At 34.1% G+C, this 15976-nt stretch overlaps 1 protein-coding gene across 1 annotated transcript in view; it reads right to left on the bottom strand.

Moving 5' to 3' along the window:
* Positions 1 to 229: 229 nt before the first annotated feature.
* LOC145277935 (U6 snRNA-associated Sm-like protein LSm3) overlaps positions 230 to 15976 on the bottom strand; it is a 29028-nt gene continuing 13281 nt past the window's right edge. The window contains exons 3-4 of the mRNA XM_080130012.1: positions 8239 to 8334; positions 230 to 614 (exon numbers count right to left, since the gene is read on the bottom strand). Of these exons, the coding sequence (XP_079986138.1) occupies positions 531 to 614; positions 8239 to 8334 (180 nt within the window). The 3' untranslated portion in view covers positions 230 to 530. The remainder of the gene's footprint in view (positions 615 to 8238; positions 8335 to 15976) is intronic.

Below are 15976 nucleotides of genomic sequence, written 5' to 3'. Positions count from 1 at the left end.
TGATAAAACTGATTTTTATTTTTTATTAGAATTCTACTTGATAATTTTTGGCAAAAAACACCTATTTTTGCCTGATACCTAAGTATATATTAAAGAGTTTTCCTGTTAATTTATTTGGAACTGTGCTCCCAACTGTTTAAGCATCAATTTTTTAAAAAAATAAACAGATTCAAAATTTATTTTTGTGCATTGATGTAATTCAACTTTAAGTGAAAATAAAAGCCTAAGAAAATGATCAAATAGTTTTATTTGATGCAGTTTTTAACATTTCCCAAAAAAAAAAAAAAAAAAAAAAAATGAATATGTTTGAGTTCCTTCAGAAGAAACATTTTTTTCATGTTTATATAAAAAAAAAATGATTTTTTTTTTTTTTAAATTTTATTGAAAAAAAAAAAATCATGATTTCAACTCATACTTTGGACTTTTCTTCTTCTTCCAAAATGAATATTAAAAAAATAAAACAAGTAAATTCTGTACTTTAAAAAAATAAAAATAAACAAAAATGGTCTCAATGGTTCATCATATTTTTTTCAGGTCCCGGTCCTCATGGGCGGGGATACAAGGATGACTCCATCACCTCGTACAAATAACATTGGGATGTTTCTCTTTGTAGACTGGAAAACAAAAAAAACAAAACAAAATCATTGGTGACTGCTAGAGAGATGTGGGTAACCAATGGCAAAAAAAGATGAAATGGAGGGGGGGGGGTCGTATGAGAGTAGAAAGAAGACAGCACAAAAAACAACAAAAAACAATTTAAATGATGTGCTACTGATAAATAGTAAAAACTCAATAAGATGTTACTTTTGGAAATTTTAAAACTTCTTTTACAGCATTGGAAGACCTCAAACAAATAAAAGCATCAATATTTTGAAAATTTAAAAGCATTTAGAAACCAAACACAATGCAATTTGCTTGTTTTTTTTTGTTTTGTTTTTTTTAAATATATGTATGATTTATTTCAATCCAAATTTTCGACTTCAAAAGTCTTCATTGGTGGAAAATAGAGACATTTCTTTTTTCGGTACTTGTACAATTTAACCAAGACATTAAAAAATGAAAATATCGAGAAAAAAAGTTTAAATTGTACGCATCCGTTTTGAACTGAACATCTCCGAAAAAAAAAAATTCCACTTAATTTGATCGAGTAGTTTTTTTTTTTTTACAGTGGAAAAACACGTTTTTATGAGAGCGCGTTGGAGGCAGACATCTTGGATATTTTTTTAAATTTTGTTTGAATTTTATAAACGCCATGGGGAGATAACTATGTAAACCGACGACACTCCCTCCCCATCTTTAATACAAGATTTTCTTCCTAAAAATCCAACCTTTTGCTCGTTATCATAACAGGTTTTTTCGCTATAAAATAAAAACTACTTGATGAAATTAAGAGCAATTTTCTTTTTCGGAGAACTTCATTCCATAACGGATACGTACAATTTAAAACTTTTTTTTCAATATTTTCATTTTTTAATGTCTTGACTAAACTGTACAAGTACCCTTTTTTCTTTTACATGGCATGCTGTCACTTGGTCAAGATCTCCTGATGTTGTCGATTTGCTTGTTTTGTGTTACGGCGTATCAATCCTTTACAGGTTATTTAATGCAAAAATCACAATTTTGGAAAAAGTTTTTATGCTTCAAGTTTTTTATATCTTCAAGTAGTTAGTTTAGTAGAAGAAAATTGTTTTTGTTTTTGGCGAACATGATTGAGTTTTGCAAAGGGAAGAAAAAAAAACAATAACATCAATGTTTGGTGCATTTAAAGTTAGGAAGCCGGATCTGCTAGCATGAGACCGATGTTGTCAAAGAAGCTGTTTTTTTTAATATCTGAATATGCATTGGTATGAATAAGTAATATATTGTCACTATAGTTAGAAAGAAACAATATTTTGAAAATTTTGAAATGGTTAAAAACCAAACACCAAAGAAAAAACAATTTTCTTTTTTTGTTTGTTTTACAAGAGAATCAACACTTATCAAGGTCCAGAGGCCACTCGAGGACAAGGGTTATAGAGTGTGTACAGTGGTCAAGGTCAAGCGGTGATACCTCGGCAACACACTTGATTGTCATATCTTTAATGTTGAAAGATCTTAAGAAGCTGTCAACAATTTTACAAAATGCAGGGTTTTCATCCTATGCAAGATTGGCAGCATGCAACAGACTTGTCCGACCTGTATTCTTGTCCCACTGTGAGATACAGTCGATGACAAAACGTCAAAACAGTAACAATCCTAGCTGCAGTACACAAGATGGAAAAAATTTTAAGCTTATTGTATATATCCTAATTCTCTAATAAGTATGTTTCAGAGTTTCTTCCTCTGATAGCATGTTATTTTAATTATAATTAAATAAATGTATATTTAAGTTAAAACTAATTCTAATTCAAGTTAATAAGATTTATAAATATTGTTTAGACCTAAAGATTATAGACTATATCCAACCCAGGTTTTCCTTATACTTTAAACCTCCTCTCCTATGTACTTTAATTAAATTTTATTTTTTATTTATTTTTTTATTAAATTTAACTAATAATTCCAAAATGAATTTATAGACATTAAATTAATTAGTATCTATATTAAAAAAATATATAGTTTATCTTAGTAGATTTAAAATAGATATATCTTATAAATATAACATTGATTTCTACATTCATTCTAACAATTAAACCATTTGGCTCATACATTTGAAACCACTTATCAATCAATTAATAATCACTTGTTGCGTCATATACATTTTATTTTTAGATTAATATTTGGGGTCTGATTACTATAAATACATTTTTAATATTATGATTATTACCATTTTTTTTTTCTAATTCTTAAATTACTTTACTTAAACTCAACTTTACCATTACTTACTATTAAACTAAGTAATAATATTATGATCCATTTCTATTCCCTATACTAATTTAATATTTGATTCTTCCGCCACTCCTAATTGTACGCTCTTTTGTATCACTCCAAATATTGATCTAAAAATAAAATGTATATGATGCAACAAGTGATTATTAATTGATTGATAAGTGGTTCCAAATGTATGAGCCAAATGGTTTAATTGTTAGAATGAATGTAAAAATCAATGTTATAGTTATAATAAGATATATCTATTGTAAATCTACTAAGACATACTATATATTTTTTAAATATATATAGTCATTAAATTAACGTCTATAAATTCATTTCGGAATTATTAGTTAAATAATAAAAAATAAATAAATAAAAAATAAAATTTAATTAAAGTACATAGAAGAGGGGGTTTAAAGTATGAGGAAAACCTAGGTTGGATATGGTCTATAATTTTTAGGCCTAAACAATATTTATAAATCTTATTAACTTAAATTAGAATTAGTTTTAACTTAAATATACATTTATTTAATTATAATTAAAATAACATGTTATCAGAGGAAGAAACTCTGAAGCATACTTATTAGAGAATTAGGATATATACAATGATAACAAAAATTATGATTAAATAAGGAACAAGTTCGTAAAATGTTTATTAAAACTAGATTGTTGTATGTAGAATTGAGTTAAGTTTGTGAAGTGTAGAAATTAAAAATATTACTTTCAATATAAATAATAATGATGGTGCTGATATTGATAATAATATGAATAAATATATAAATAAATAAATAAAAAATTAAAACGGAAGTAACTTATTAATTTACAATTCAACATTAGCAGATATTAAGTATAACTTAATAACTTATGATTATTGATTGAAATAATCTGTAATAGTAATATTATGTATTGAAAAATTAGTGAATTAATTTATAATATGAATTGATTTAATTTTTTTAAAATAATATTAGGTGAAAGACATTAAAACTATATTAAAATTATTTATTAGTTGAATATGGATGTCTATACGTTGCGTAAATAAAAAAATTAATAAATATAAGTAAAGTTAATTTCGTTAGATTTGTTCCAAGGGAGGTAACTCTGCCTCACTTTATTAGGTAAATTTAATTATTGACAATTACGATATAAAAGTTTTCAGATTATTTTTAAACTTAACAAAACGTAAATATAGATTTTGAATTGTATGTTTTTAAAAATTATAATTGTAAGGATTGATGTGTTTGATTGTAATAGCTAATAGATTTGAATTATGCATAGTTTTCAATTCGGATCAATTGTTTAGTTATGATAACTGACTGAAATAATCAATCATTTTTTTAGCTTAGTTTAGTTTCGTATATACAAAGATGTATAATAGTTTATAATTTGTTGATATTATTTGCTTAAGTATGTATACACAACTTAGAATTAATAAATTTGCTAATTATTAACTAGAACATTTTGGTAGAAGATTCATAAATTAATTAAAATTGTTAGTACGAATAGTTGGGTTTAATGACTTTGATAAAAATCCTGTACCTCTATAAGGCCACCATTCGCCCATGTATGGAGTATTGCTGCCACATCTGGGCTGGTGCATCTGCTACTAGTCTCTCGCTCCTTGACAAGGTTCAAAAGAGAGTCGCAAACCTGATAGGCCCTGAACTGGCATCTAAGCTTCAGCCTCTGTCCCATCGACAGAAATGTTGCATCCCTCTGCCTTTTCTACAAGTATTTTAGTGGTGAATGCTCTGAAGAACTGCAATCACTTGTGCCCCCACGACGTGAGCACCCTCGACAAACCCGACAGGCTGCTAAATCCCACCCCCACACTGTAGAGATCCCTAGATGTAAAAGATCTTTTTACTCCAATAGTTTCTTCCCCAGAACCGCTAGACTCTGGAATTCCATTCCAGGTCCCTGCTTCCCCAACAGTACTGACGTGCAGAAGTTCAAGTGTAACGTGAACCGACACCTTGCTGCCCAAATCCCTACATAGTACCCCAGTAGTGTTGCCCCTGATAGTAGCCCCCTACACCAAAGTGGCAATTTGCCTTGTTTGGGGTGAAAATGTAATAAAAAAAAAAAATTAAAAAAAAAAAAAAAAATGGAAAAATATAAAGGTATCTGCAGCTTTTCTTCCAATTTTCTGTTTTTTTACCATGTCAAATCACATTTCAATTCCTTTTGACGGATTGATTGTTGTTATTTTTTCTGATGAGTTAAGGTCATAATAGATTCACTGATTGATATAATAATTAAGTGATTGATTTTGCGCTTTGAAACATACTGTCAAGAATTGTATAAGTCAACTGAATTAAAAGAATAAATTATAAGGTGGTCAACATCATGAATGTTGGAATATAACTTTTTGTCATTTACTCTCTCTCTCTCTCTCTATATATATATATATAGATATATATACACTCGTAGCCAAATTGAATATATCTTTGGTTCTATGAGACGACGTTACATGAAAATTTGCAAGCTTTTTGAAGATTGTAATACTATTCTATGGTTAAAATTTTACGACAATTGGTAAACAAGAACCTATATTTTTAAACCAATAAAATATGCCTAAATTTGTCTATTTATATTATATATATATATATATATATATATATATATATAGTGTCTGGCAGGCAGCTAGCTTCGGTTTTGCTCTTTCGGTTGTCTCCCTTACATTTGTTGGTTTTGCTGCTTCGGTTGTCTTTCCTGTGGTTTTGCCAGGCCACTAATATATATTAAGTCCCGCCTCCTTGGGTAGAGCACTGTCATAAATGTATCTCACCCGCTGCTTATTTGGCTATAAGCAAGGTTCACTGTTTGTTTGTTTGTTTATAAATAAACAAGCATCTCAAGCACTGTCAAAGCGGTGGGCGAGTGTCTATTTAAATGGACATTTGATGAGGTCGTTTGCAGGCACCGATTCCTTGAAGTAAGAACTGCCGACTATCAACTAGATTATTGTAGGTTCAATCCTTGGCTAGAGAAAGGTGCTGGTCTAGCCACACTGATGAACTGTCATACAGCAAAACAGTACTGTATGTGGATGACTATATATGAGCAAATTCAGATACTTAAGATTGATTCAACTAGAAATTAATTTCCAAAACCTATAGATATATAAACTGTTATGTGCCGTTAGTCATGCTCCAAAGTATGTCTCACATTTTTATTAATGGTCCAAGCTACGCAGTAGGCTCTTTAGTGATCAGTTGATGATGATGACCTGATCCTAGCGCACAGCACAAGCGAATTAACAATAGAAGCTCAAAGTCATTTGCAGATCATCGAACCTCAGCACGAAACAAGAAAACAAAAAATTAAAATAAAATGAATAAACAATTCTCATATCTGTAAGAGTTGGCCACTCCTTCTCTCCAAAGAAATGAGGATAAGAGATTAGTATAGATTTTTTTTTATTTCTATATTATTCGATTTGGATATTATTGTCAGTCTATAAAAATTACTGATAAAAAAAAAATAAATAAAAATATTCTTTTAATCTGAAGAGAAAGAAAAAAAAATGATAAAAAAAAAAAGAAGACAAAACAAAAATGATATATACATGTTGTATATAACCGATCGTCTAGTTAGTTTCATGTCAATATATGTGATGATGATGATGCGGATTTCATGAGCTAAAGAGATTAAGAAATATAAACCTGAAGACCCAGTTTGCTAGAATTGATTTGCTAGGTTGGATATGTTTTTGCCGAGCATCTATGGTTGGTATGTCATTAATTACTATCAACTAACATAGAGGCATTTATACCAAAACCATGTAGCTCTTTATTTTAGGTAAATGTTTCAGGCAGGCAGAGAGAGAGAGAGAGAGAGAGAGAGAGAAAGAAAAAAGGAAAGAAGAGAAATGAGAAAAAGAGGGGGGGGTCAGTGTTATCTATTATACAGGGTGTTTCAAAAAATCTTGGGCACATTTCAAGTCCTCATATCTGTTTAACTATTAATGATAATAAAATGAAAGTGGTGCCACTTTAAAGCTAAACCCGTGACATTTTTTTTATATAAGGCTATTGATTTTTTGGGGTTTGGATTACTGTACACAGATTCAAAAATTTGTCAAAAAACAAATATATAACAAATAAATGTTATCAAAGGTAAGATAAGTTATTTTTCTACCTAACTGGATATGTTTTTAGTGTTTTTATTTAATGTAACATGTTTATTCGGCTCGAAAAACATACAGTGTTTACCGATGTATTGGAAAATTTAAAATGGCGGCAGACTCTCTCTTTGACATAGTAAGTTTGGGAAAAGGAGTTAAAAATAAAAAAATATGTAAAATACTGCTAAAACCCCACCGAATATATGTCAGCCTATGTCATGGTAACATACATTGAGCGAGTTTTTAACCGTATTTTGTCTAGTTTTTTATTCATAACTCCTATTCCCAAACTTACCATGTGAAAGACTCTTATCTTCCCTTTGATAACATTTGTTATATATTTGTTTTTTGACAACTTTTTCGAATCTATGGTACAGTAATACAAACCCGATTTTTTTTTTTTTTTTTCTTTTCAGATCCTTATCCTTAATAGTTTTCGAGATATTCAATGTAAAAAAGTGCCCAAGACTTTTGGAACACCCTGTATGAAGGGCAGTATCCAGCTAAAAGTAGAAAATTACAAAATAAACACCCACAAAGTTGATATATTCTTAATAAACACTGCCCTGGACGAATTATTATATAAATTTTTTTCTAAGAAAATACTCTGGGGTCAATTGTGTCAGATTTTGTCAGAGAGTTGGTTTTCGTACATTTTATGCGTTAATTTGTAAAGAAAACGTCAACTCATTCACACAAGGAATTTATTACATTATTATTATTGTCTGTATGTATGCGTGCATGTATATCCAGAGTACTGGGTTGGGAAGAGTGATAGGAAAAACTGGGGTACAGAGAAAGAGGGTGCCTCTATATCATAATAAGGAAAAAAATTTCAAGTAAAACAAATAGTATCTACGTAATTGTCATGTTGCAAATAGTAACATATCCAAAAATCATGGAAAACGATAAGGTAGAAAAGTAACATAGAAGCACCAAAGAGACAGATAAAGAGAAGTAGAAAGATAAAATTTTTAACAGAAATATGTTACACTTTTGTCCCTGGCAAAAGTCAGGTAGCTCTGCTAGTTTTTTTTTCTTACATGCCAACATCTGTGTTCACCTTACCTCCAAACAAATTCTCCCTTCTGCTTATATAGGTCATGTAATCTCAAACTTCCATTTTTCATGTAGTGTCTACTTTTGTTCCATGTATCTCAAATTTGAACTTATGACACTCTCTGTGGATAACCCATTTCTTATCCTTGTCCTTCAAGGCCACCTTAATATATAACCAAAGTTCAAAATACGGTTTCACTACTCACTTTGTAAATTTCTTCATATGTTTCTTCATCAATTTCTACAGTAGTTACAGTCTCTTCCACATCACCTAAAATCATGTTCAAATGTTGATCATAAGCCTAAAAAAAGAAAAAAAATTTCTGTTGTGTTCTATTATTCATAGTCATTAGTAAAATTAACTTTTAATTTACTTACATTATTTTAAATATTCTTGGAGAAAGTTATGAAAAGATTAAAAAAAAAAAAAAAAAAAAAACCCATTTGAAGAAATCCACACAATGAAACAGCTGAACTATGCATATAACAACAATGGCGACAAAGATATTTTTGCTAGTGTTTTTATACATGGTGTTTTGAAAATTAACAGCATAACTTCAGAATTATGTTCTACATGTGCATGTAATAATGATGGGATGATTCCAATATTTTTCTGAATTCTGATACAATTACCAATTCTGATTCTTTCAAAATTTGTAAATATTCAATTAAAATTTTCTTGCTTCTTTTTTTTTTCTAATTTTCAAATTACTGTAACCCCCACCCCCAGTGTAATGACCATCTATAATATATATCTCACCTGTCTGTTTAAATGTATGTATGTATGTACAATGTACATACATATTTACTTTATTTTGATTTTAAAACAAAGCCAATTTGTATTAGTTTGGCATTAGTTGACAAATGAGATTTGAATAATACCAATCTCGTGAAAATCCGTTGCCTCTGTTGAAAGTTTTAGGCAGATGTACATTGTACATCTGCCTAAAACTTTCAACAGAGGCAACGGATTTTCACGAGATTGGTATTATTTTGAAGCTCAACCCTTCGGCGGACAAATATCGAAAACTTGGCCAAAAACATTATTCCTTCACCCTCAACTGGGTACTTTTCTACAGGGAGTTGTTTTTTTCATTGATATTTTACGAAAGTCATCGCTTCTTTTCGATTGTCTATCCTTAATTTAAACCTACGCTTTGGCGATGAGTGCAACAAAAAACACGTCATGTTTTTTTTTTTTTTCACATTCTTTTCCTCCTTCGCTGTACGGGCTCAAGCCTGCATTGTAATCGATTAAAAATTGTGAGATAAAAATTTATTTTGATTTTAAAACAAAGCCAATTTGTATTAGTTTGGTGTTAGTCGACAAATGAGATTTGAATTTTTTCATAAACATTCAAAGCAGTTGACGATTGGTATGCAAAATAAAAAGACAGTGTAAGAACAGAATAGTTAACAAAGCCCTCCTTCCATGTGTAATGTTGTGCCCCTTTGGCTGTGATCATAGTATAGTCTATGTGTTAACTGTGGCAAGCAGAGACAAAGGTCAAAACATTACTATTACTCTTATTATTATTAATTAATTTAAGCAACAGCAGGGTCACTGGATCAATTATTATGATTAGAAAAATAAACAATTAGATTGGGAAAAAGTGATTGACAGGAAATAATAATAATATCGCTAGAAAGGAATGTGAAAATAGATGTAAACATGATTTTTGGTTTGCTTAAACAATAACTAGATTGAGGTTAGATCAGCTGTTGATCTGACACACATAAGGAGATGTAGATTTGGGGAGATTCTTGTCAGTCGTTAGCTAGACATCAGAGAAAATGGACGACTCAAAGGGAGAGCAGCGTTTCCTCAGGCAGCCAAGATGTAAAGACATTGTAATATTTGAAGATGTCAGCTGAAATCATGAAAATAAATGTTCGTAAATAATTCAGGTATTGTTGTTATTTACATCTGTTAAAAAGAACTGTTTGTCTACAACTGTTTCGATATGTCCACGCCAATCGTTTCCAGTTAGAACTGTTGCATAAATGTTAAAATATACATATTAGATGATCAACTAAATGATACGCCGTATATACATACACACATTTACACGCACACGAATATACAGATCAAATATAGTTGTTGTGTGAGTTGTGTGATGTCTTTCGGCGGTCAGAGCCCTCCAAGGTCACTGCGGCAAGCGGCCTCCAGTTGGGACGGTATAGGCGGCGTTGAATCAATAGACCGCTGCACCGTTTCGCTGTCCCTCTTTACACAGACAAGCATGTGGCGTAAGCTATTGGATTCACTGCGTCTCATAGCGGTATAACCGGGGATCTGAGGTTCGTCTGGTACAGACTTCAGCCAGGTATCCAGCGCCGACTTGAACGATTCTGTTTTGCAGTTCGTGATCTCTCTGATGTTACCTGGTAGGCAATTGAAGAGCGTAGGACCCCAGGAATTTAAACTTGATTCCCTGAGCCGTCGGATCCAGTTGTCCCTGGCACTGGTTAGGGGTGGTACCACACACCTTCTGCCACGTTTTGAGATATGGTGCTGTATACCAGCGTTGGGCACCTGGTTCTCCATCATACGCCAGGTATAGATGATTGAATATCTTTCTTGCCTGCGCTGAATCGATTTGATATTCAACGTATCCAGCAGTTGCCAATAATTCAATTGACTATAACCAGTTATCTTTCTTAGAAACGACTTCTGGATGGCCTCTAATGCTTGAATATGACCTTTTCTGTCCGGAGTCCACAGCTGACAACAGTAATCAATGTGCGGCAACACCAGCGACTTCCAGAGTGTCAGCATTAGGTTTTTTGTCTCGTTTTGAAAGTGTGTAGAATCCAACTGGAAATGCTCCGTGCAGTTGAACAAATTTTGTCGATCTGGGAGGTGAATGTACCATCAGAATCCAACGTTACTCCCAGATCGCGCACAGTATCTTTGGTTTTAATTAGCTTCCCGTCTTGGGTCGAGTACTTAGATGCTTCTCTCAGGTCCTTCCTTCTACCGTATTTGATACACTCGAATTTCCCGGAGTTAAACTACATATTGTTGTCATCCGCCCATTGGTAGATAGCGTCTAGATCATCTTGGAGAGCTTGTACATCAGAAGAATCTTTTATTTTCCTGCCAATCCTGGTGTCGTCGGCAAAACTTGAGACGAAAGACGATTTGACTTTTTCGTCTATGTCGCCGATTATTCAACATGTACGTTATTATAGAACATATTCATATGCACATACAACGTAAAATATGTTAAGGACGAGTTTCTAAATAATAATGTTACTATTTAGAAAACTATCTTAACATGAGGAGGATGGGGATTTGTAAACTATTCTGTTCCTCCCCTCTATCAAAGAATGTTCATATTTTTTATCTTAAATTTAATTATATAAATTTAGTTCATTATGAGGTACTTGTATAGTTTAATCAAGACATTAAACAATTAAAATATTGAAAAAAAAAAAAAAAGTTGTATTGAATGTACCAGTTATGAAATTAAGTTCTCATAAAAGAAATTTCACTTAATTTATCAAGTAGTTTTTTTTTTACAGAAGAAAATCAAATTTTAATGAGATTGATCATATCATGCCACTTTTCCCTCTTCACGAGGACGAGGAGGGTGTGCCTTTAAACAAAAAAGGGATCAAAAAAGGATACAGAAACTCTGTAAAATAAGAGAAGAAACAAATATTTATCTAGGTATTTTTTCTGCCCATGTTTCAAGATAATCTCGTCAAATTTTGGCAAGTGGTGATGGAATTTTTTTTTTTTTTTTTTTTTTTTTTTTTTATTACATTTTCACCCCAAACAAGGCAAATTGCCACTTTGGTGTAGGGGGCTACTATCAGGGGCAACAACTACTGGGGTACTATGTAGGGATTTGGGCAGCAAGGTGTCGGTTCACGTTACACTTGAACTTCTGCACGTCAGTACTGTTGGGGAAGCAGGGACCTGGAATGGAATTCCAGAGTCTTGCGGTTCTGGGGAAGAAACTATTGGAGTAAAAACATCTTTTACATCTAGGGACCTCTACAGTGTGGGGGTGGGATCTAGTAGCCTGTCGGGTTTGTCGAGGGTGCTCGCGTCGTGGGGGCACAAGTGATTGCAGTTCGTCAGAGCATTCACCACTAAAATACTTGTAGAAAAGGCAGAGGGATGCAACATTTCGTCGATGGGACAGAGGCTGAAGCTTAGATGCCAGTTCAGGGCCTATCAGGTTATCAGGTTTGCGACTCTCTTTTGAACCTTGTCAAGGAGCGAGAGACTAGTAGCAGATGCACCAGCCCAGATGTGGCAGCAATACTCCATACATGGGCGAATGGTGGCCTTATAGAGGTACAGGATACTTTCGGGTGTTAGTAGTTTTCTAGCACGGTAGAGAGAGCCTACCTTTCTTGCAGCGGCCCTGGCAATGCCTTCAATGTAATTGTTCCAACTCATGTTTCCTGTGAACGTTAGGCCAAGGAGTTTGAAAGATGGACTCTCAGATAAAGAGTCGTTGGCCATTGCTATGGGTGGTAGAGAGGGTTTCTTGTAATTATTGAATGAAACTAGTTTAGTCTTGGCAGCATTGAACGCGACCAACCACTTTTGTCCCCATTCCACTACAGATTGGAGGTCTTCCTCTAGTGTTTCTGCCATTTCTTTAGAAATGTGTTCATTCGTCTTCCTGTCGTGTCTGCCATAGAGTGTAGTGTCATCAGCATATATACCCATCTCAGAGGCAATGTTGTCGGGGAGGTCATTTATGAATATCAGGAACAATAGAGGTCCAAGGATAGAACCCTGGGGCACTCCCGCATTTATATCATATTGTTTAGATGTGCGACTGTCGAGGACTACCTGGATTTTTCTCTTATCTAAGAAGGATTTAATTATGTTAAGTATTCTACCAGTAATACCGTATGATCTGATTTTACTGAGGAGACCCTCATGCCATACCCTGTCAAAAGCCTTAGATATATCTAGAGCTACCGCTCTGCCTTCCCCCGCTTTGTCCAGTGAATGGTATATACGTTCAGAGATCACAGTGAGGATGTCTGCTGTGGAACGGGCTTGTCTAAATCCATATTGTTTGTCAGTTAGTAGTTTAGCATCTGTAAGATGATGGACTAGAGCATGGTTAATTATGGTCTCAAATATTTTGGCAAAAAGTGGGAGGAGGCTAATGGGGCGATAATTTGATGGGTCTGTCCTTTCGCCAGAATTCTTGAATACTGGTACAACAGAAGCAGTTTTCCAACAGCCCGGAAAGCAAGCTTCATTAAGACATTTGTTGTAGAGTTTGGAGAGAACTGGAGCTACTTCGGCTGAGCACTTTTTTAATAGCACAGCTGGGATAAGATCGGGTCCACATGCTTTTGAGGTGTCAAGGTTTTTTATGATAGCATGCACCTGAGCAGGGGTGGTTTTCAGATCGTCTAGTGTGGCATCTGTCCGCATAGGAAAGTCAGGTAGGGGGTGGTTGGAAGGGTCCAGTGTGGAATTTGAGGCAAACCGACTGGCAAGCAGGTTAGCCTTGTCGGTTGCTAAGGAGACAACCTCGTGATTGTTGGTTAGTGGGGGAATTGTTGATTGCCCATTATTTACTACACTGTTGTAGATTTTCCAGAAGTCTCGAGTTCCTAGTTTTTGTGCTTCGATGCGCTTTTTAGTGGTTTCCGTAAATTCTCTCTTAGCTGTCGCTATTTCTTTCTTAACGTTATTTCTAGCTTCTATATACTTCAGTCTGTTTGAACTAGACTTATGTCGGTTAAACCTACAGTATGCATGCTGCTTTTGAGTAATGGCAGTTGCACAAGTCGACGTAAACCATTGGGGAGAGTGGGGCTTACTATAAAATTTCCGCATGGGAACATGCGCTTCGATTGCAGTTTTGAACCAGTCAGTGGTCTCGTTTGCACATTGTTCAGCAGGGAGAGAGAAAATATTTTTCCATGGAGCATCTCTAATTAGTTCCCTGATGGCTTCCCAGTCAGCCTTATTATAATATCTCGTTGTTTTGAGCACTGGCTCTTCAGTTTTGGGTCTAGAGTTTAGGGCGATTTCAACCATTATCACTGCATGATCAGCGTTCCCGAGTGGGCTGTGGGCCTTCGTTATGCAGTCATCGGGAACTGTGGTCAAAAACAGATCTAGAAGTGATGCGTGTTGTTCTTCCTGTTCAGGGAAACGGGTTGGAAACGTAACAATTTGTGATAGGGAGTGAGATATAGCGAAGCTATGGGTTGTGCTGCCCGCTGCATCTGTGCGAGTAGAGAATCCAAGCCAGTTTTTGTGGTGGACATTAAAGTCACCAAACACATGTATTTGTGCGCTAGTGTCGAGGGACAGTGCCGTGTCTATGCTGTCAGATACTTTGTTTATTATGGAGCAGTCCTGAGTCGAGGGAGAGCGGTCGAGAAAATAATAGTAACTAATACTGTGTTGCACGTTTAGTCTAAAGCACATAAAGGCTTGATCATCTGTTTCTAGGTTTGTTTCTCTAGTCAAGGGAAGGGTATTATGAATGTAAACTCCAAGTCCGTGCATATGTCTGTCAGAGTCCTTACGGCAGAGTGGGAGATATCCAGGCATGTTAAAGTGGTTAGAGGGAATGGAGGAGTGTAGGTTAGTCTCACTTAGTGCTAAGATATCCGGGGTATTTGTTAAGAGAAATGCTTCAACATCAGCTAAGTTAGTTCTCACGGATATTTGTGAATGAGAGCCTCAAGGGAGGAGGCAAGTTGAATTTGTTTGTCCCTAATCCTGGTTTAAGCTTATTTTTAGATTGTACTGTCGTCATATTTTTTTTTAAGAGTTTCGGTAAGGGGGAGCTAAACAAGAGGTTATGCGGAGCTTCAGACATGCATCACAAGTAGACCATCAGCTGACCTTTCTCCAATTAGGATTGTGGCCTCAGGAAAGCCCACCTGGGATGAGTGCAGGGTCCCTTTCCATGCGCGTCATGGCACTGCAAACAACCCGATATTATTCAACTGTTGATGGAGCAGCCGCTCTAAGCGCTACCAAAGAGTTAAGGCTCCTGTACTACCAGTCGGGAACAGCAGCCAGGAACTGTCAATCTTTCTTACGATCCCCCTGGTGCAGGAAATAAATAAGATGGTGGGATATGATCAATCTCATTAAAATTTGATTTTCCTCTGTAAAAAAAAAAAAAAAATTACTTGATTGAATTAAATGAAATTTTTTTTTGGAGAACTTCATTCCATAATAGGTACGTACAATGTAATTTTTTTTTTCAATATTTTCATTTTTTAATGTCATTAAACTTTATAAGTACCGGTTATTAGATTAAGTTATTTTTACAGTAAAAAGATAAACAAGATACAAATAATAATAATTCAGATAAAATTACCAGTTCTGATATCATCAAAAATGTAGAATTAAATGGGGAGGGGGGTAATGGAGAACTCATCTACTCTTAAATGTCAATACAATTTCCTTTTTAATTTAACAAACATCAACGTCAATGTGTAATGTCATTGTTACATTTTAACACCAAACCGACTTTGTGTATAAAAGTCTCACCAAGGAATAAAGAGAAGAAATTCAATTCAAGTGTTTTTCCAGTTGAAAGAAAAAGCATTTATTAATGGTCGTTTCATCACCAAACCACCAACATATATTTTCCAAGCCAGCAACAATATGGTCATATTTCTGCTTTTCCTCTCAGGGTCAATTAAGTTTTCCAGTTACAACCAGCTACTATATCTGCAGCTTACCCCATGATACACGATTGCCCGACAATTTTGTTAAAAGTTCCGGATTGCAATATCATTTTAAAAGTTCCTGTTGTACCGACACATGCTCAAAAATCCTGCTATGCCACCATGTGGTTAAAAGTCCCTCTTCTGTGTTGACACAAAGTTATTGTTATCACCATATGCTTTTTTTCCTCTCCACTCTTCTTTTCCTCCTCTGCTGTGACATTACCTCACACCACTGCTTGGTCATTTGCATACACG

Source organism: Euprymna scolopes, chromosome 6 (genome assembly GCF_053919585.1).
Source record: "Euprymna scolopes isolate OS-2025 chromosome 6, ASM5391958v1, whole genome shotgun sequence".
Classification (NCBI taxonomy): Eukaryota; Metazoa; Mollusca; class Cephalopoda; order Sepiida; family Sepiolidae; genus Euprymna; species Euprymna scolopes.
The sequence above is the reverse complement of the archived record's forward strand: the minus strand, read 5'-3'. Positions and strand labels throughout refer to the sequence as shown.